The sequence below is a fragment of the Aythya fuligula genome, chromosome 3 (assembly GCF_009819795.1).
Source record: "Aythya fuligula isolate bAytFul2 chromosome 3, bAytFul2.pri, whole genome shotgun sequence".
Classification (NCBI taxonomy): Eukaryota; Metazoa; Chordata; class Aves; order Anseriformes; family Anatidae; genus Aythya; species Aythya fuligula.
This window is the reverse complement of record NC_045561.1, coordinates 78,484,540-78,506,695: the sequence shown is the minus strand read 5'-3', so window position 1 is coordinate 78,506,695 and position 22,156 is coordinate 78,484,540. Positions and strand designations below refer to the sequence as shown.

At 42.3% G+C, this 22,156-nt stretch overlaps 2 protein-coding genes across 8 annotated transcripts in view; both read right to left on the bottom strand.

The window, feature by feature from the left end:
* Window positions 1–757: 757 nt before the first annotated feature.
* Window positions 758–7,947, bottom strand: HINT3 (histidine triad nucleotide binding protein 3). The gene is made up of 6 exons (XM_032184927.1): window positions 7,914–7,947; window positions 7,378–7,648; window positions 6,802–6,919; window positions 5,479–5,548; window positions 4,525–4,651; window positions 758–2,551 (listed from the first exon to the last, which is right to left on the bottom strand). The coding sequence occupies exons 1-6, from the start codon at window positions 7,916–7,918 to the stop codon at window positions 2,504–2,506; spliced, it is 639 nt and encodes a 212-aa protein (XP_032040818.1). The 5' UTR covers window positions 7,919–7,947; the 3' UTR covers window positions 758–2,503.
* A 2,075-nt stretch (window positions 7,948–10,022) lies between these two features.
* NCOA7 (nuclear receptor coactivator 7) overlaps window positions 10,023–22,156 on the bottom strand; it is an 86,797-nt gene continuing 74,663 nt past the window's right edge. For 6 of the 7 annotated variants that reach the window (XM_032183746.1, XM_032183751.1, XM_032183750.1 and 3 more), the window contains exons 11-16: window positions 17,648–17,795; window positions 13,234–13,359; window positions 12,633–12,785; window positions 12,007–12,102; window positions 11,283–11,356; window positions 10,023–10,401 (exon numbers count right to left, since the gene is read on the bottom strand). In XM_032183746.1, coding sequence (XP_032039637.1) covers window positions 10,266–10,401; window positions 11,283–11,356; window positions 12,007–12,102; window positions 12,633–12,785; window positions 13,234–13,359; window positions 17,648–17,795 — 733 coding nt within the window. In that variant the 3' untranslated portion in view covers window positions 10,023–10,265. Of the gene's footprint in view, window positions 10,402–11,282; window positions 11,357–12,006; window positions 12,103–12,632; window positions 12,786–13,233; window positions 13,360–16,058; window positions 16,188–17,647; window positions 17,796–22,156 lie in introns of those variants that run through there. The other variant, XM_032183752.1, reaches the window with a different exon arrangement.

Genomic DNA, 22,156 nt, shown 5'->3' with positions numbered 1-22,156 from the left:
GGACATAGAGATGATCTAATTCCAGCTCCCCTGCCGTGGGCAGGGACACACTTAAGAAAGTATTTCTCAACCCGATTAAAAAACATCTGCCAAGCCTGAGAACAATGTTCATCCATACAGAAGGAAAATGGACCACACACAGGTCTGTGCTGAAAAACACTACGGAGACACTGAGCATTCCTCTTGGTAACGAATGGGCCTCCATTTATACACCTTGTGTGAGGAACTGCCATTCCTGTGACCCTCCTCAAATATAAGACATAAAAGCAGATCTTCATGTTTCCTGCTGCGTGCATTTGACAGTACATTGGGTCTTGCTGGGATGGCGCTCATTTTCATCATAGTAGCTGACACGGTGCTGTTTGGGATCTGTGGCTAAAGCAGTGCTGTTAACACACCAATCTTCTGCCTATTGCACAAAACCAAGCAGCTGGGGGGACAGAGCCTGCACAGCTGGCACACACTGACCTGCCGGGCTATTCCCTGCCAGACGTCGTGCTCAGCAGTAAGAACCACGGGGAGGATTTCTGGGGGGCTGAGGCAGCCACTACTGCTAGGCTGCTCATGGGAGGTGGTGAGCGATCATCTTTACATTACTTGTCTTATTTTAATACCTGAAGAAAAGAAGAGGAAAAAACGTGTTTATCTTGACCCATTCTCTGCCCCATCCTGCTGGGAGCAGGGGCAAGGAGCGAGCGCTCTGCTGCTGACCATAGTCAGCACAACTCCTTGGCTGCACCGTTAGATCACTCCACAATTACCATTTGTTCCATTTATTAATCCCTTTTGACAACAGTTCATATGTTGGTACTTTAAATATTACAGTTAGGTGTAGTTACATAGATTAATTACAAATCAGAACACGCAGAGTATTAACTCTTGAAAAATCTTAACATTCAAATATTTCATACGGTTAGGAACCAACTCAAGCCTCCTAATCTATTGCACAGAATTAACCAAAGTTCAGTGCCTTTAATTCATACTCCTCGTAGTTAACGCTACAAATTAAAACTGCAAAGTACGTGAGTGCCCAGTAGTAAGAATAACGTGACATTAGGAACAAGCTCTTGCAGAAGAGACTGATGTTACCACTTCTGGGTAGAAAACACTTGTTTAGAAGGGTGTGAGTCTTCTCAAGTACGGTGTATAGCCTGCTATAAGAATATTACAATGCATTGTCCCGCTAAGGCAAGAGGTGCTGGATCAGTGGAAAACATTGAGAAGATTATGCTCGGGGAATCTTGCAGGCACAACACACCATCACCGCCTCAGCTGCATCCAAGTGCACCAGCCAAGGACACTTGATTAGTTAAGCACCAAGTCGGGGAACAAGGAAAATCCACTCCGTGGTTTCGGGAGTGTGAACTTCCCAGACAGTCTGCCTTAACATGGTATTGAAAAACAGAGCTCTAACATTACTGATTAGAGTCACACGGTGAAGGCAAGTGTTCAGCAGGGTCCATAACCAATTCCGAACACAATCCCTGCATGTTCCAATTTTGGGCTGAGTCCCTGCTCTTCCAAATCCAAATCAGGCTGCTGTTATGCAAGCCTGCCACATACTGCACTAAAGACCCACTTCTCTCATGACCTCATTTAGAAATCAAGTTTAGCCAAGGCATTAGTAATCTCCAAATGGCTTCATGTGAGAACAGTATCAGAATAATCTCAAAACGTGTCTTTTCTACCATGATGCAGAACAGCAGCATGCTAAGTCAATTCTTCTGAACTCTTCACGTTTTTGTAAACATATAATAACTAATTAAAAATATTGTGCACGTAAGAGGGAAACAATCTTCCAGTCCAACATACAATCACTTACACATACAATTAAACTATATTCTATGTTTTATAGCATGATCACATCTTGGGCACATATTGTATTAACATGTACTATGTCACTGTCATGCAAGTAAGACAGGTAATATATTAAAGTGGTTTAGCACCAGAAAAGTTAGTAGTGTACTTTCTGCAAGGTACCTACTACTAACTAGGCATAGGTAATATATTATACAAGTACAGATGGAAACTGAAATGTTTTGGATGTCCCTTGCAATTCCAGAACAATGGAGCTTTAAAACAAAAGCTAGATTCCACAACAAATATTACCTTTGGTACCACGTGCATGCTGTTACTACTAACTTATTTCCTTAGGACAGGATGCAGTTAGGATACATTCTGCTGCTATACCCTGCATTTTACTGGGAGAACTTGTTTGCATATGTGGATGTGTCTATGTATAATGTATGTGTCTATTATATATGCATACACATACCTAAAATTAGCATTAAAATACACTGCCTTATTGTCAGAGCAGTACACAGACTTCTGGAGTACCCAAACGTGAGGATTAGGTTGACAGCTATGAATTCTGTATTTCCTCATCAAGAAACTAAGCCTTCTTACCCAGGTATATTGTTGGCAACGAACTGTGCAACCTGAAATCAGAGTTCAAAACCAAAGAACAAACGGGCTAGTTAGTCATCTGAGGCTGGGAGGGCTTTCAACTGGCAGCGTTTTCAGTTTGCAGTCGCTCAATCAGTTGTTCAGCCTATGAAAGAGAGAAAGCAATGCATTAACTATGCAGTGAACCTTCAGTTTACTGAAAAAAAAAAAAAGCCAAAACATTTTATAAACAGCAACAGTGTGATGCTGACGAACACAGCATATACTTTTCACTTCTATGGATAAAGCATAAACAGCAGGAGTAAAATACGATTGTTTTAAACAGCAGGCTTTTTCACATTTGCATCACCCATTAAGTGATCAGAAAAGGAAAAAGAAACTCTGCCAGTCAGAGGATGTTTGAGCGAAGAAACAGCATTGGCAGCAGCATGTTTTAAGGACCTTGGAAGACAGCTGTGCTCAGAACAACCAGGCTCTGAGGAAGGGAATTCTCCGGGAGACGCTCCAGAGCAGCATCTTGTGGCCTCTCATCACCCACAAACCGCACGCCAGTCGTACACGACTGAGAGATGGAGAGCACTCACATGCTGCTCGTGTCATTAGGCAAGTATTCATTCTTCGGTTAGGTCACTATGCTCACACATACTTTTCTCTCCATATGGCCATATTTACACATCTACCACACAGCTGGGGCAGCGATATTTTCTGTGTGTGACAGCAGCAGCCCTCGGAAAGGAACGGGGTAGAAGGAGGTCTGCCACCGTTGTTCTAGCAGGCCACATTAAGGATGTGGAGACTCACTTGGGCACTTCTGAAATCATTTTACATTACTGTCACTTTTTTGTTTGTTTTTTTTTGGGCATTTTTTATTTATTTAAACACCAGTCCCCACTGGATTCATCTTTTAATTTGAACGTGTGCTCGAGGTCTTACTAAGATCTCCAAAGGAACCAAGTTAAAAGGTGAAAAGCCAGTATGTTTTAATACACACAGTAAATATGCCATCAGCTACTTCAGATGGCAACAACTTAATAGGTGTTAAGTAGCTACTACATGTTTTCCTTTGCAAATAAAGCTAGATAAGCATGGAGTAACTGAAAATGAAGTTATCTGAATTGTGTTTTACATTCTTAAATATATATCACGTTCAAGTCCTTATAACTAAAAAAAAAAAAAACATTTTCCAACTTGACAACAGGGCAAAATACGTTTTGAATTGCATCTGTATCAGATAGCTAAACTTGGTATGGGTACCTCTGAGCTAATCCAAACCAGTAAGCAGTATAACTAGACAGCTACAGGTTTTTTGAGGCCCAAATATCTCCGTGATGCTCTGCTACACAGCAGAGCAATCTGCTTGTTTTGAGATAGCCAAGAGCCCCAGCCAAGTTTTTCTCTTTAAGAGGCTTTTTATATTCTTCTTTAGAAGAGAGACTTTTCTCAGCAACTCTGCTTTGGGGTTGTCCAATGACTCTGGGATGCTGAAGCTACACTACAAGGATAGTTTCCTGATGAGTCAAAGCTGAGCGAGTTCGCATTAGTCCTCCAGAGAGATTTTCAAGCAGATTTAGTCAATGCCAGTTCCATCTCATTCCTGATCTCTACCGACAGAGGTCAGTACAAAGACTAGTTGTGTAAGCAGACACTTGTTTCAGTCTAAGAAACTAGTAATAAACAAAATAAGAAAAAAATAGATGAACTGACAAAAGCAGCCATTAGGTGGCCGTGTTTTGCACCTACGCTGGATAAACCAAGGCATGTACAATACACAGCCCCTCACATTCTAATATAACCCTTTCACGTAAAAGAATAAATACTTACAAAGTCTAGTCAGAGGCACATCACATCAACCTAAGTGATGCATTAAATCCAGAACTACTGTTTTGTTTGCTGTTAATGTTATTGTTGCTGTATTTCCCCTATTAATCATAAACATTAGTATTAAATTTTACTATTGTATTCTCTCAAAAAGTTAATGCAAAATGTAATCAGTTATTTCTGTCATTGCTACAATTATTACTCAAAGACTTTTTAGGCACAGTTAAAGTGTTGGAAAGACATCACATTTTCAGCTTGCAATTGAAAACCTAATGAAAAGTTCACGTGCATTACACTCACCGTGATAAACCAGTAAGAGTTGATTCTGTAAATCAGTCTGGATAAGAATCCTAGCTGACTGGCTGGGGCCAGGACATGAAGATGCAAGTGTGATATTGAGCAGAAGGGAGGCCAGTGAAAACCCATTCTTCAGAAAAGGAAAACAGGTTAGAAACACTGGTGATGTTAAGTCAGAAAGTGGAACATATTAAGTTTTTTAACAAGATCAACTGAATTAAGAAATTAACTCAAACCGTTTTCCTTTTACATAAAAGCATGAACAAAAAATACGTCCTTTCCTTTCATTATGCTCTCAAGGTGTTTTTTTCAGAAGATCATTAACCTCTTCTTTCACATCTCTCTATTTCAGATGCACTGTGTTAAAAAGAAGAGTAGGAAACGGGCTATTCCTTAGACGTGTCATATCTAGTTTTCAGCTGGAAACTCAACTGCCACTAGATTATTGTAGTTTCTACCTATTTTAAACAGGAAGACCCATCTGCCTCTACTCTACACTATTTAAACTATGTTACATCTTACTTCATTTTGGCAACCAAACACATTGGCTTATAGCAAAGGCAGCAGCACTGAAATTCAGTGAGTGCAGGTACGACTGAAACACAGTGCTGCAGTGCCCTGATTAAAAGGACAAAGTTTACCTCTCCTGGAAGCTGAAATTAGAGAATATGCTCAGCACGTAATGGAGAAGCAGACCTTTAGATAAGCGGTATGAAGTGCCCTCCCTATCCCACAAGGAAGGGAGAATCTGAGTTGGAATGCAATCTGCGCCAGGCATTGATCAGAAAGAAGTCAACATTCAGTGCCAGCACGTGTGACTTGACAAGTCATGTGGTAAGTCAATGCAATCCCAGTTTCTCCAATAAATCATACTGCAGTCATTAACACTATCTCTAAACCAGCATTTTGAAGGGTCAAGAACATATTCAACAAACACAGAAGGCTTCCATTACGTACCTTATATCATTTAAGTCATTAAAATTATTTCTCTGGAGGACAGATTTTCCAACTTCCATCATTCTCTTCACTATGAAATACAAATATATTTAATTTAATATTTAAGTAATATTTTACACGTTATGTATCTTTGAGTCAAGTAATTTGAAGCAGGTATTTTTCACAAACAAAAACTAACTTCAACAACGATTACATTGAGATCACAAACTTGTGTTTGTGTTTTTTTTCCCCCCAAAGAATAAATACTAAAACTCAACTCATGCACAAACAAAGATTGTCTAAGATAGTGTCATGCAAAGTTTGGTATGAAAAATCACTACTGTACTCATTTCCAGACTAACAACAACTTTAAGTGTGGTACTATTCTAACAACTTTGGCCAAAGCCATGGTATCACCATATTTTTATTAAAAAAAAAAAAAAAAAGAAACCACCACCACCAAAACCAAAGCACTACCACCAAACACTGAGACTTGGTAGAATGATGCAGACTAATTCCCACGTTATGTCTCTACACAGCAAAAGTTTCAGAGATAAAACAAGATTTAAAAACAAAATCAAACACTCAGTCCTACTTATTACTGGGACAAAGCTTTCATCACTGTAAAAAAAAAAAAAAAAAAAAAATCCTAATACAGCAACTTCAAAGGCAAAAATTCTTTAGAATTTCCTTGAAGCCAAACACATATAGAAGCTGTTTCTGGAGAAAAACTACCCTACATTTAGAAGACAAATACAATGATTCAAAATGTGCAGCATGCAAATATAATGATTTTTTTGCATCATCGGTAATAACATTTTTTTGTTTGTTTGTTTGTTTAAATAGCCTCTCAACACAAAGTTCTAATATTTTAGAATCTTGCCTATTAAAAATGATGGAAGTTTATTGTAACACCGTTTCTTTTTTCGCTATCCCTTTTCCTGAAAAATGATGTAGCACATTATAAAATACGTATTTCACAGAATTCTCTTTCTTCTCCATATAATTTAAAACCACATACGTACCCAGAAAAATACAATGGAGCAGCACATTAGTAATGTAAAAAGCAGAGTGGCGTTTCCCACAAAGCGCAGAGGCACCTGCTCTGCATGCACACGGACAGCAGAGGCTTCGTGCACTGGCGCTGTGTTACTCTGGAACAGCACAGCCAGCGCCGTGCCAGGTGCCAGCAAGGGCACGTCCCTACCCACGCTCACTGGCACCACCTGTTTTGGTGTTTCACAGCCACCAGCCAGTGCTCAGGGCTGTGATTACCTGACAGCACACCGCCTAAGCCTGTGGAAAACGATGTTCCCCCCCCCAAGTTACACGCAGCAGCCTTACCGATAGGGATGTGCTCGGACTTGAGTGTCTTGCAGTTCCCCATGTGCTCCACGGGCACCACCAGGTAGTGGTGGGGGGCCCCCGGCCTGATGTCTCTGAAGCACACGAGGTCTTCGTACTGAAAGAGAACACGCACAGGTGAGGCCGATCGGGATGCGGACACTGGGTAACACAGGCGACCTTCCCCTTGGCGCTGTGACATTCAGTATTATGTTTGAAACACCTGGCAGGAACGTGAGGGATACATTTAATTTTTTTCCACAGCTACATCAAAGTACCTCGGGAGCCTGCCCGCAGGGAGGCTCACAGGCACGCTCTGCTCCCCCAGCTGGCTTTCTGCGGCCAGGATTTCTCAACACCCGGCAGCAGGGACACCGCTGCCTGGTTTCAGACACCCACCTCTGCCACCACCGCGTGCAAACGCGGGGCTCGCCCCTGCGACCAGCGCTTCAGGGCCGCCCGCACAGCAGCACCGCTGCCCCCACCCCGTGCCCAGGCGCGACCCCCCTCGCACCCCGGCTCTCCCCGCGGGCACGGCCAGCAGGGCGATTCCCCCCCCCCGCCCCGGGGACCCACCTGGCAGGGCAGCAGCGCGGTGCCCGGCTCCTCCCGCCGGGCGATCCTGCAGAAGATGCACTGCTGCCCCTCGGCGCCGCCGCCGCCCGGCTCCTTCCCCTCGGCCCCGAGCTGCCCGGCCCCGGCCCCGGCCGCGGCCTCCTCCCCCGCCATGGCTGCTCGGCCGCCGCCGGGCGCCTCCCCACGGCCGAGGCGGGGCCTCCCCGCAGGCCCGCGGCCTCCCCCTGGCGGGCACGCGGTGCGCTCAGGCAGCCTTGGGCCTCGGTCTGGCCTGGAAGGAAAATACACAAGCACTGGGGCAGTATAAAAAGGGCACGTAGGAAAATGTGCAACAGTGCGTGCAGAGCTCCGATTTCTGCTCACAGGGTGGTCAGGAGGAAGAGGGGCTCAATCGCCCCAGCTGAGAGCCACCAGGACGCTGGGCACCCGCACCTCTCCCTACAGCCTGCCCCTGAGGGAACACGCAACACAGCCCCATCCGAGGAGGTGCCACCCAACAGAAAAACAAACAAAAAAAGAACACAAAAGCTTCTTACCACATTTCTGAAATAGGATATTGCTGGAATGCTTTTTCTGAGGGGAGAGGCTTCAATATTCGTCAGCACACCCTGTAACTTAAGCTAGATCCTTTCATCTTTAAAACGTACTCAGGGCTGTGAATAAAGGAAAGGATCAATAAAGGAAAGGGCCTGCCACGCATTTCTGAATGCATAAATTCCTTTATTGAAAATATTGTGATAGCACTGCATTACATATATTCAATATTCATAGCTTCAAGGGTCACAGAATTCCGATTGAACAACACTGCTTTGAATACAGAACACAGCATCTAGATATGCTCTGACAAGTATAATATAATGGAGTACATTGGAGGAGCAATAGTGAAATGTATGGCAAATGTTCAACTTGGGCAAGGGGTTGTTGGGGTTTTATTTTTTTGTTGTTGTTGTTTTCTGTGTTTTGTTTTGTTTAAACTAGTAAGTGGTCTGCCACCATAAAAAGAGCAAACTATTAGATATTTCTGGTATCTTCAAAGCATTATGCTACTAGCGACTTGGAAAATATTTTACAGCATCACCAGTACGTTGATTTACAGCTGTAGTAGACCACGTAGATGGGAACTGTGAAAAGCTCGCGCGCAGTGTGGTACAGACTTGCTGTATCTAGCATTGGTTGTAGGCTGTGAAATTTCTGTGCAGAGTTAAGATTTGTTAACGCTCTTGAAAGAAAACCACTGGCTTTTTCTTTTTTAAATACATTTAAAAAAAAGGGAGAGCAGTAACTAGAGTTGTATTACTTCATTAACGATATTCTAGAATTAGGCTGTACTGTTTAATGCACGGAAGCACGCTACCACTTCTAAAACCTGCCTTTCTCCAGACAACCCCGCATTCGAGACTAACGGCAGGAGAGTGTTCTAGTGTAGCCACAAAGTCTGTTTCGGTCAGATTTGGATTGTGTAAATAAAAGCACAGCTTAACTGGAAAGCAGAATTCTTTAGAAAGCAGTGAAGATGGCCAGTCCTCTGTCATACTTTCCCTACTTGCCAAAATTTTAGTAGTACTGACCTTTTTAGAGTTTAGCCTAATTTTGTAACACAGAGTCTTTTTGGTGTTGATGGGAGAAAGAAGAAAATCGTCCAATTATTTCATGGAAACAAAGACAACAATTTCTTTGCATGTCAAATCCTAAGCCAGACAGTTTCTTCAAGTCTTTTTCAGGTCAGAAGTCATATATTAATTACTAAGAAAACAACTATTATACTAACATGACCTGGCCTGTTAGGGAAGTATCATTGTTCTCTAAATCTTAAGATTGCATTTTCTCCTTTACAAAGCAGTTATTCAATTTGTAAAGAAATGCTCAAAAAAAAAAAAAAAAAAAGCACAGTGGGTGGTTTATTTTGAATCATTTGGTGGTGATACAGAAAAACAATTCTCTTTTAGAAACGTCCTTCATGAACAGTCACATAGCACTAGGACAGATGCTCAGAGCATGCTGTCCCAATTCTGTTGACTGCACCAGAGCTGATACAGTCTATACTAGGTGGCAGTTTGCCCGACGTCTCCATACGCTGCCAAAACAGTGATCTGTTAACAGGAACATGGCAGCAGAGTTAATGAGAAGCACTAACCACCTTCTCCCTCATCTCCGAGAAATCCAGAATTATGCACTCAAGTGTTTCTGCCAGAAAACAAACCCTCTTATTAGGGTAAAATGAAAACTGAATCTCATGTACAAAATAAAAATATAAAAATTAACTCCAGAAATCAAATAAATTGATTCAGAATAAATGCCAATGCCTAAGAAACCTACCTGAATAGAAATTATTTATTAAATTGAGGTCTGAAACATTAAAGAAAAAAACATACCCAATACATTTACAAAAAAAAAAAAAAATCTGCTATACAACAACAATAAATAAAAAAGACTTTAAAAACATGTTCCCTTAAGTGCTGTGTACACCTACTTCTGATCCTTTTCCATGGCAAACAGTATGCTGTAGATTTTGGTGAAGTAACCTTTTATTTTTGGTTAGCTTTTGTACACTGAACATAAATACACATGGAATGTACTAGACACTTATAGTTTTCCCACAGTATCTTTTTCACAGTTACAGAAGTTTTCAATTTATACACCATGAACGTTATCATAAGCATCACATCTCTGATGGAGGAATGTTGGAGGAGGGAGTAAAAAACGCCTCTGGTCTTTTAATGTTCTGTCTCCTACTGCCTCTCAGAACCAGCTCTGTTTTTCCTTGGTTATTTTTTGCGTAATCATGCTCTGGTACAACTTGAGAAAAAAGCGTGTAACGTGAGGCAGCCCGCACCTTCTATTTTTTAAGTGCCTAATGGATCCAGTCCTTAAGGCAGTCAGTAAGTACTTCATTCAAATGTCCATACTTCTACATCCTGTATTATGAAATCTTCTTTCTTAGATAAGATGTCATTATTGAAGGTGCTGCAGGAGTTGCTTCGCCCATGATACAAATCTGCGTCTAACCATAAGCCAAAGCGGCCACTAGAAAGGAAGCACACGTCAGGTGTCAGGTCATACGTCACAGTTACAGACAACTGGAAGCTACAGAAGAGCAATACGGAGGAACCAAGGCAATTCTGAAAACCGCTGTGACTGAGCATGAGGGGCTTAACCCTGGCAAAGACTTGCAAGCAAGCTTGTTTTTGTTCATACCAGCTATCGCAGCAGAACAGAGCCTTGAGCGCACACCTTCGGCGCCACCGGCTCTGGCTGCTGCTGGTGAGCAGCCTCTTGGGCACGGCTGGGGCCCAGCTGTCCCAGGGCGCAGGCATCAGGGACACTTCCCTGGCACCTTGGCTGTGGATGTGGCTCCTTCCTAGTTCAGGAGGAGAGGTGTTTATGCACCCCCACTGCAAACCATGGCCAGATGTCGCATGGTACAGTCTGGTGGCAGCTTCTAAGCACAGCCTTAGTCCTTGATTTCATACCCATTGACTTCTGAAATTTAGGACCTGGTTGATCACTGTCTGCATCCTTGTTCTATGGAGCAACGGAGTAATACCATTTAACAAAGACCATGTGAGAAACCCTAGAAGTTTATGGCAAAATTGCCATTACAGATTATCTTCCAGAGGCAAACCTCTTCAGCAATGAGCAGTGTTATCTATCCAAAACATCTGGTTTTGTCAACCTCCCTCCTCCCCAAGATTACTTGCCCAACATCAGTTGCTCTCTAAGCAATGGAGATTGTCCTAAGTCTGTAACAGAAATCAGATTGCTGAGATATCTGTCCTAAACAGTTTACTAGAATTAAGTTCAGCCATTTTACTCATTAGTTTTTCCTGCAACTACCGTTGTCTCTGTTCTCATTAAAAGATAAAATAAAGCTAGCTATGCAATTTGAAAACCAAACTTTTGCTCACCCTCCACCTCCAAGTTCCAGGGAGGTCATGTCTCCATTGATGAAGTAGGTATTCTCCCCGCTCCATTTGAATACCTGGGGATGGGAAGAAACAAATATACTTGAATTGTGAGGATACTGGCACTCTAAAACTACTGAGTGCTGACTTCTTAGCAGGTATTTAAAAAAATATAAATTTTGTTTTCTTTTTGATGGGGGAGAAAGAAGAGGTAGGAAGAAAAGGAACAACAGGTATTTAAATTAGGAACAAGGTACCCTGGTAATTTTTAAAATTCTACTTGCATCTTTAAAGCAACAGGCATTTTGTTGAAAAGAGCCAATGTATTCAATACTGAAAAATACAAGCTACGGACGTGAAGGGGTATTTCAGTGGCACTCTTATCTCTAGCTTGTCATCACTGTGATCCTAAGCATGCATGAAATTATATGCTGCTCTTGATATCACTGCCTTCCAAGGTGAGTCTTTGACTCCTTACTTCTCCCTACTTCAGCCCCTCAATCAACTTGAAGCCCTCTGCTCACCCTCACAGACTGTCCTCTCAGCACTTAGATAATTACATCCATTTTTGTTTAAAGGATTGCACTGAGACAATGAATGATTAGCTGCATTCATCAACAGCTGGCACGTCTTCTAAACTCAAATATGCTGTCTTCATAAAATTGTCTCATAAATGTTTCAGATGTAGAATCCAACAAAATAATTTGAGAAATTGAACACCACTTACCTTGAAAGTTGGACTGAATGTGTAGAGGAATGTTTCACCAGTGCCATAGTAGTGGTCACTAAACCTGAAGGGATGTGTAGCATATGCTCCAAAAATCTGTCAGAATAAAAGGATTAAACTGTTTTTGAGAACTGCAAAATTCAAGAAAAAAATTCAAAATGCTTCCTGGTATTTCATTCTGAGCTGGTGTTTCATGTTGAAAGAACCAACTACTGCAATACACCAACTGAGCAAGTAGTCCTGGAAATCTTCTGTATCCTTCAGTTTAAAAGACACATTGCAAGAGGAACAATGACTCTAGGAGCTAGTGAAGTACTAGACCTCCACAGAGGCCTTATTTGTGAGAGCTTGTTAACAGAGTTACCTAGGGAAGATACTTCCATGGGCACTATTAAAAGGAGCACTTGTAGTTATGAAACTACAGAGTTTTATTTATATTAGTGCTGATTCCTGCCTGGAAGTTTAGTATAAGCAGTAGAAAATATAAATAGAATAAAAGAAAACACCAAGGCCTTCTTGCAGTATGACCTTACTTCAGTAACACAGCATGGTTAGCACCTCATCATGTTTTGTTTTAAACAATGTTGCCCTTTCAGTCCAACCCCTGCACCACAAGCACTCCTTACCTGGTTATCCATGTCCTTGATGACAAGGAGAACTGGACTGTCAAGAGATGCTGATTTACGGTACAGAGTCTTCAGGCTAGTCCCATGCTCCAGTGTGCTATATGCAAGCCGCCAGGGATATCCCTGCACTCTTGCAGGCAAGCGCTGGGCAAGCTGGGCAGTGAACAGGGAGAAATGGTTATGTATTTAACAGGTTAGGTCATGGGTAGTGTCTTACAGATAATTCCCTCTCTGCTGTGGCTTCTGAAACAGAAAAATTGCTGCCGAGGTAGCAGCTGATGCCATCATGTTAACACCTCCACCACATGCACGTGGCCTTGTACTCCAAGCTCAGCTGACTGCACTCATATCACTTGTGAAAGTTTTCAGAACTGGCACCCCCCTCTCCAAGCACTCAAAAAGCTACCAGCCCTCAGTATCACAACTCAAACTCCACATAAGTCTTTTTAGGTGAGCCAGTGCTGCAGCAAGCAGGACCTTGCACAAATCTTCCAAACTCTTAAAAAGCATCGATACTACCTCCAGAAAGTAGAATGACCCACACACAGCACAGACAGCACCAGACCTAGTAAGGAAACCTGCTTTTCTTTTCCAGCCATACCTGCTCTATGTGCATATTCTCCAGGAGTGCACTGTGATGCTTTAAGACAGGTAAAGTATCATCTTCTTCTTCTTCATAGTAGCTGCAAACACTCTTGCGCCGTTTTGCTTCTTCTACAGTAATGATCTGAGGTGAAAGAACAAGTGTCCAGACTGAAAAACAGCTCTTATTCTGTCAGTCCTCCACTGAAGCAAATTAATTAATTAATACTCCTTTTCTGTCACACTGCGTGAAGCAAAACCACTGTATAGCATGGTTACATCCAGCACAGGCAACCTTAGTAAGGAAATTCTCAAATGGCAGGGTACAGGACAGCATGGCTAGCATGGTCAGAATGTCCTCGCACCCCAGGGACCGCCCACTGCTGTAGGGTCCTTTGGGATTAATAAAAACAGAGGTGAGCAGGTGGCAGCACGTGGTCAGTCTCAGACATACTTGGCCCCGAGTCAGGAGGCTAAAGCACGCCGACTTCCAAGGCACACTGCACACATCTTCTCCTTGTGGGAATCTACATGAGGACGCAAGCTTCTTTGTTTTCTCGCGCGCAGCTACTTGAAAATATGGATTATTTTCTCAGGCGTTAACGCATGAGAATATGAAAAAGTTTAAAATTTCACTTCCCTTTTTTCCAAACCACCAGCTTTTTCCTGTGTTTTGTTTTTTTTTTTTTTTTTTCCCCCCTTTTGTATATACAAGCCCAAACAAAAGCAATATCACAAAGAAATACAAACATAAATCAACTTTAACAGATATTTTGCGGTTATATCACATCGAAAATGTATTGAGTAAGAATCCAAGCATCCAGTTTTTGCAAGTTTTACAACTTTTAGAAAACTTCTATTTACTCATTTTCTTAAGAATTTTTGTGGAGAACACACAATAATACTTTAAAAGGTGCGTCAATATTTATGCTTCCAGTCAGGTGTGAATCCGAATACTTGTGAGACAGAGGCACAGGCTTCTGTCCCACAGCTAGAGTTAGGCCACACGCAACCTTTCCCTATAAAGCTGAAAACAAAACGAGAAGGCAAGCCCATACACCTAACCCCCATCTGTAGCAGTATGCAGCAGCCTACAACGTGCTGAGAGACGGGGACACGCTCCGAGCCACGTGCAGCCTGGGCAGGCCGCAGGTGCCAAAATGGGTCCTGAGGCAGGAGGGAAAGCTGTTGGTCCCCCAGTGCACCTCACAGGGCTCCAGGCAAGGTGAGACAAGGCGCGCTGCACACAGCCGTGGGGTTTTGGCTGGGCTTAGGGCCCGGTGCCACCATGGCAAACAGGAAGCAGCAGCAAGGGCTGAGATGGGGCTGATGAGGAAGAAAAGGGGAAGGAAGGAGTCTCAGCTACGAAACAACCGGGAACCCCTAAATCACCCTCCTTGGCGAGGTTATTACCACAGCAGTTATCTCGGAATAGGAACTTCAAAATGTGGCTGTGGAGCACTCAGCGGAGCTTCCCCACACCTTCCTACTAACCCCATTTCTAAACATCTTTTGCTGCACCCGAAGATTGAGCTTGCACAGCCCCCCCCACGCCTCCGCCACCACTGCTGGAACTTGCAGGAGCTGCCAACTGCCAAAAACGCCCTGAGGCCCTACGCACGCCTGCCCCATGGCGGGGGGAAGGAAATGTACCCGACAAACCCCGGGTGCAGGGTTAGCCACACCACAAAGCACAGAGGGGGCTTTGCAGTAGGAGCAGGACTCGTGAGGAGCTCGCTGTGGGGAGGACAAAGCCCTGGTTCTGCCAGTCACGCCGAGCAGCTCCACTGGGACGGGAGCGACACCTCCGCTGCGCTCGCTCCATCCAGCCTGCATTCGTCCACCAGTGCCTCCCCTGAGCGGGGGCACCAGTGCCCCAACATCCACATCAGGGGTTCGGAAAAGAGGACAAAACCCAGCCTGCACGATTAAAGTTACATGCCCCAGTGAAGACAGGCAGTACTGGTATTGCTGCCTGGGGTGCTGGAAGAGCCGTGCAGCTGCACCCTGACCTCCAGCCCAGGCTCAGCCAGTCCTGGGCCCTTCAGAGACAAGAGGAAACCCTCTGTTAGAGCATTTCTCACATGGACAATTTCACCAAAGGCTTGCACTGTAAAATTAGGCCAACTTCAAACAAACAAGCAAAGAAACAAACAAACTACCACAAAACAACCCCCCCCCCCAAACTGTTAAAGGAACATGGGTCTTTCTGCTTTTATCCCTATTCTTTCTCCACCTCCTGAATGTTTTATCTTCCCTCCTAATCTCCCAGGCCATTCATATTTTTAAATTGAATATATATATATTTTTTCATTTTAAATCAGAAGTACCTAAACTCCTCTTACAAAGACTGTTCTCTAGGCTTCCCGGTGGCTGGGGGGTGGAGCATCACAGTAAATCAACAGCAACAGGTACCTGGGGGACAACATAACCAACCTTACGGATACTGGCAACCACAGAACTACTCAGCTGTAAACTGAAAACCACCTCCAAGTACACACAAAGCTCCCTCTTCCCTGCAGATGCCTGTTTAGTCTCTAAATGCAGCTCTTTTCACTGTAACTGAAGCACACATTTGAAGCAACTTCACACTAAAGAATTGCAAAAAGAGTGAGATGCAAAATCAGTTATTTACAGACCACACAAAAGCAAATTAAAAGAATCAACAACTACAGAAACTGGATTGACAGCATCTTTTAAAGATTTTATGGGAAGGAGAAAGCAAGCTACCTAAGGCAGAAATAGTCTGTGTAAAGTTCATCTGAAAACAGCGTATATGTTTTACTAGGATAGAAGTGCTGGAGCAGATCCATGCTGTTTAAATAGGGACATAGTTCAACATACCTTCACTGAGGGTTCCTCCTGGTCAGGTCTAGCACAGTAAAGAATTTGAATATTCAATAACATTTGTTGCTTTTTCATCATCTACCAGTTTGAGTATCTACTGTACTTCTGCGCTCCAGCAGCAAGAGCTCCTGCCCACGAGTATGACAGACAGCAACTGCCCATGACACGCTTTGATAAAATTGCTTATATGCTTCTCTACAATTACACTTTCTGTTTCCCCACAAGGGAGAGTGAAAGTATCACAGTAATCACGCCCAAATTTGGGCTTCCACCAGGGATTTCCTGGCAGTCCTACGTTAAATTTGTGAAGCCTGAATATATTGCAAACAAAAGAGACACACCTTAAAACGATTTCCAGCCAATTCTTCCCCCACTACATATTTAAATAAAACAATAAGGGACAGGCTCCCGGTGCAGCTGGATCCCTCCCACATTTGTTCTTTGGATCATTGGTCCTCCTCCTTCATTTTGAATTTAAGGGCATACAAATAGCAACTGATGAGTGAAATCAAATGTAATGTATGACTGCACTCAGCTCTGAACAAAGCAAGGACTGACGACTTTTTTTTCCTCCATCCTGCAGTTCACAAAGCACCATCAAGAAACCACAAAACTGTAAAAATAAAAGCTATTTAGGATCAGAGGTGCTGCTGCTACATTTCAAATGACAAGCTCCATTCCTCAGTTCTGTTTTTTAGCATACTTTGAAAATAGAAATGCTTAAAAAGCAGGGCAGTAGAATTTTTTGAACCAGTTCAAGACTAGTAATCAGATAACTTTAAAAATCACCATTAAGCTACTTCCCATTTAGGAAATTATATATATATATATATATATATATATATATATGCATATATATATATGCATATATGTGTGTGTATATATATATATATATATATAAAATTTATCACATAACTGCAGCACAGAAACTGCTTCAGGGTTCATAAATATCATTAGAAAAACACACACAAGCTTATTTTCCCTAGAAACTAGATTTTATATGCATGACAAACAGACAGGTAGCAAACACGTGCACACCAAGTTATTAAGACAGCAAAAGCTCCCAGATGAAAAAGCCAAAAAGTCTGAGTATAAAACCTATCCCTCTTACAGCTAACACGTAAACTTCTGTGTGCACCTAAGAAGTAAGGGTCTGGTATAACAACATCACACACCAATCCATTTCAACGAGCACAAAGTTGCTGGTGTTCACACATACATGTATGCTTTTTGGACAATTTATCAGTAGCATATAAATACCGTATGAATTTAGCAACACCGACAACATATGCCTGTTCAGCTTTGCAAATGGCTAACATAACATAACCAAAATATTTACATAACTTGTACTAGTTGCAAGCCAGAAAGCTGTTAGCTGTTTGCCTGCCATTTCTAGGGAGAAAAGAAAGGAGTACTGAAGGAAGATGAGTACATTTGTGAGATAGCTGCCTGTAGAAGGCTTCTATCAGAAGCAACAGACATTATAAAGAAACATTATAAAATCATTAAGAGAGCAAGTGCTAAGATTTGTAACAGGATGCACACTTGATGCAAACACGCTTCACGAAGTGGTAGAAAGCACTCACCTCCCAGCTTTTAGTAGTGGGCTCACTGAAGAAGTTGTCTATCATATCAAGCTCTTCCTTTTCTACCACAACAAAACCTTGCTCTTTGGCATCCTTCCCATATATTTCTGGTGACCACTGAACAAAAAACGTGTACAGGTGATCCACCCTATAAACAGAAAAGGAGAAAACATCCATTTTTCAGTGATCCATAAACAACATACTATCACGTAGTACTGAGATGTCACCAAAGGACAAAAGGGGACAGCCAGACACACGCAGGATACCCACACAGTTCCACCCTCACAAACCACACAAAGCAATAGCTCCTTCTACCTAACAGCCTGAAGCACTTGAAGGTTTCTCTGCTTTCTTTCCCTACAATACATTTTTCTTTCTTTTGCTATACACAAATCCAAAGCAGCACGGAAAGACTAACTAACTAAGAGTAAGCCAGTCCCCTACAACTCATATTAAGAAGCCCACTGGTTCAGTGTTAGATCATGATCACAAAAGTTAAATCCAGAAAAAAAAAATCACTTTAATAGTTTGACCTCCCACATAAAACGAGCCATAAAGTATCATCAATGAAGTCTACACCACATTTCTAGCTGCCCTCTAAAACTTACAGAGGCTAACCACACCACAATTCTTCATTCTGCTATCATAAGGAAAACGAGCCGCTACTGACAGCTTGGTTAACGACATAAGGCCAGCAGCGAATGCATTTTCATAAATGTAGTCAGGTCTCAGTTGCTTTCTTTAAAGAGATGTTTTCTGACAAAATCCACAACGAATGGTGAACACATTATAAAGTAATTTAACAACATTTCATGTTACTTGGATTTATAGTGTATGCACAAACAAACTTAATACGAGTAATCTTAAAACACCATTTCAAAACTGTTGGATTCTGTTCACATATATAATTTCAGGTATTTTTACAATTATGTCTATGGGTTTTGTTCTACACTCCTAGCAGTAAGGGCTAGAGTCTGACGTCAGTTCTAACTGCAGAAGTGATAGTCCTAAAATTGTTGCCGGCTCAGAATGGCTACGTTAATTCCTAGTAAAAGTGATATCTGGGGGCTTAACTCACTTTGGCCTTGGGAGATTTTATGCCCATTTCCACTACCCTCAAAGAATAAAAGATTGACTTTGCTGCCTCATGTCCTCCTAACCACAAAAGAAAAAAAAAGGAACAAATCAGCATTGCCATCAGCTTTTTCTCTTCTCCTTTGCACATTCACAAATGCTTCTGTGGTGCCTGGCTACTAGATGTCCCAGATGAATTTACATTTTTGTTATCAAATAAGAACTGTACCTGTGAAACACTTGTAAGACACTCAAGCACACACAGCTGCAGTATGTGAACACCCAGTACTAGCTCCTCAGGCATCAAGAGCCTCCCTTCACCAAGAACAAGCAACATGCCTAGTGCTGGGATACAAAGCCAAAATTTCAGCTGCTGTTCATAACTCTGCACAACTCCCAGCTATGAGAGTGCTCAAGGCAGCAATGCACAAGCAATCAGCCTTCTGGATCACTCCAGCCGGTAACTGCCTGGAAGAGGCTGAAGGAGGGTCTCGCTCCCCACTGTCCGGGGTTCCCCCGCTTTGTAAGAAGCCGTGTGGCTGCTTGCAGACTCGCATAGATCTAACATTAGTGGAAAATGGAACATTTCTGAAAGCTGTATCATCTAATTTTAGTTAAGATCTTTTCCTCTCATCGCAGTTTTCCCACGTCCATAGCTGACACAGCATGCCACATTACTCTTTGCGTGTTCTGCAGAAGCTTCAGGAAGAGCAGGATGACAATCTTCTCACTAATTTGAGTTTTAACTGAGAAAGGCATTAACTTGAGCACTGTGTATTCCACGTGTGGCAATCCTACTCTGGAAAGTTAGTTACTTAATTCCTACAAACCCTAACATGAGGGCAATAAAACTAGTGGCTGCTGTTGCCTTGCTAAGACCGTTTGGAAAGCATGCTCGCTCACGCAGGTGGTCACAGGAGAGCAGCATTCATTCTCCCATCCCAGAATCACAGAACAAATTTAGGCAGTAAGGCACCTCTGGAGAGCATCTACTCCAACTTCTGCTCAAAGCAGAACGAACTTCCAAGATAGAGCAGCTTGCTCAATTTTGTCCATCTGCATCTTTGAAAATCTCCAACAGAGTTTACACAGCCTCTCTCTGCAACCTGCTTCATGCATAACTAATACCATGTTGTTTTTTGCTTCCTTTTACATCTAATCAGAATTTCCCCTGATGCAGGCAGCATCCGCAGAAGGTCTAGCTCATTTTTATTTTGTTTAAATTTTAAAGCAGGTACCCAAAAGAAGAGGGGCATAGCCACTTTCCCCAAGCTGCTTACTGTGCTCTTCCTTACATGAGCCTGCCTTCATTAATGCAAAGAGCCACGATGACTGATGTTGAGGTTGCTCTCAACTTCCCCAGCTCCTTTTCTAGAGCGATGCTCCCAGGCCATCCGTCCCCAGACACTGCAGGGGCTGCCCCACCCCAGGTGTGTAGCTTTGCATTTGCCTTCTCTGAATTTCCTGACTTCTGATGTGGAGTCACCACATTCTGCCTCCTCGTTGAGGTCCCTCTGACTGGCAGCCCTGCTCTCCAGCGTATGAACACATCCCAGATTTAGTGTCATCCCCCTGAATGACAAGGATGTGCTCTATCCCATTGTCCACACCCTAGATGAAGACATTGAACAGTATCAATCCCGAAGGAAAACCACTTGCACCTGGCTGCCACTTTGATTACCTATTGAGTTTCCAAGCCCCACAGTCCAGTTTTTCATCCATTTTGTTGCCCTCTTGTCCAGACATTTTTTTTTTCAAATTTGGCTATGAGAATACTCTAGATTACTAATTTCACTAACACCACCCTTTGTTCTTTCCTTGTTTTCAGAGCTTGCCATTTCATGAAAACAGCTGTCTGTTTAGGAAAGCACAATTTGCCCTTGGTAAATCTGTGACAGCCGTCCCTTGCCCTCCCTGTGCCTGGGAACAGCTTCCACAAGGACTTGCTCCATAATCTTCCCAGCGGCTGCGATGAGACAACTGGCCTGTGTTCCCACAGGTTCTTGATTTTTCAGAAGATGGTTGCAGCATTCATCTTCCTACTTATTAAGGCCCTCTCCCAATTATCATTACCTTTCAGAGTAAGACAGAAAGCAGCCCTGCAATAACGTCAGCCATCTGCCTCAGTACACTCAGAAGATTTCCTGTCAGGGCCCATGGACCTGTGCATGCTCAGTTTCTCTAAGTAGTCTGTAACTCAGTTTTCCTCTACCATTGGCAGATGGTAAATAAATCCAGACTCTCCAGATTTAAGAAGCAGCAACACAAAATGAGAAACAGGTCATTGGAGAAGGGAGGTCGTTCTGAAATGGGATGCAGAGCATCCCTTCCATGTTAATAAAACTCTGACATTATGTTAGGCTGGTATTTCCAAGCTACCAAATGGCTAAAAAATAAAAAATAAAATAAAAAAGCCACTGCTTGAGAAACTCTTACAGCCAACCTGAGAGCTGCAAAGAAATGTATCATAGATCTCAGTAGCTGTTCTGGTGATCACATGTGTATTAGCGTGTCATGTACTAACAACAATAAAAAAAATGCTCGGAAAGGCCCAAGATCAGAAACCTGAAGTTAATCACTCGAGAAAGAAATTATTCAAAAGCAAAAGATGATAATGAGAAACATTCAAATAAATACCTAGGAGATGCAAATCAAAACTGAAAGATGGGATATTGTTTAAAGAAAGAGAAAAAAGGGGGGGGGGGAAACATACTTGCTGCACAGTTGAGTATCAAAGTAAAGGTGCTTCCAAATATACCCATAGTAATGTACACACAGAGGGAACAAAGCAAACATGAAGCAAGTTTATGGTGAAGGTTATAAATTCATTCTGGAGAGTAAAGAACATAACTTAAAAACCATGACAGCAAAGTCAGAGTTATTATTTTTAAGCACTTTGTGAGCAACCTGAATCCTAAAAATTGTATTTGCCATGCTCAATGCTCATTAATAAAAGAGCACATTACCAACAGTCATCTGCAAGAGACAAATTTCTCAATAAATATTTTGATTTTATATTTGAGCAACCACCACATGAAATTTCTCAATAACAGTGATGATGAAATACTTCATGTTCCTATAGTAGCTACAAACTATATTAAAGAGTAAAGAGAAGATATTGCCTTTAAAAAAAACAAACAAAAAACAAACAAACAAACAAACAAACAAAAAAACTATCCCTGTGCGTGTAGTCTATGTTTAAAAGTTTTAAGAGAGCTGGGAATCAAGTCTAGGTAGGTGATGCTGATTTTTGATAAAACTAAAAATACTGGGGCAGCTCTAAAAGTTTGGGAGACAACTAGCATTGGGTAAACATTGTGCAAGAACAACAGTAACGAAAGAGATAACTATTGCAATCATAATGCGCTAATTATCATGGAATAGCTGAGATATCCCTTGATTAAACAGAACAGGAATCTCAAAACTAATTCAAGA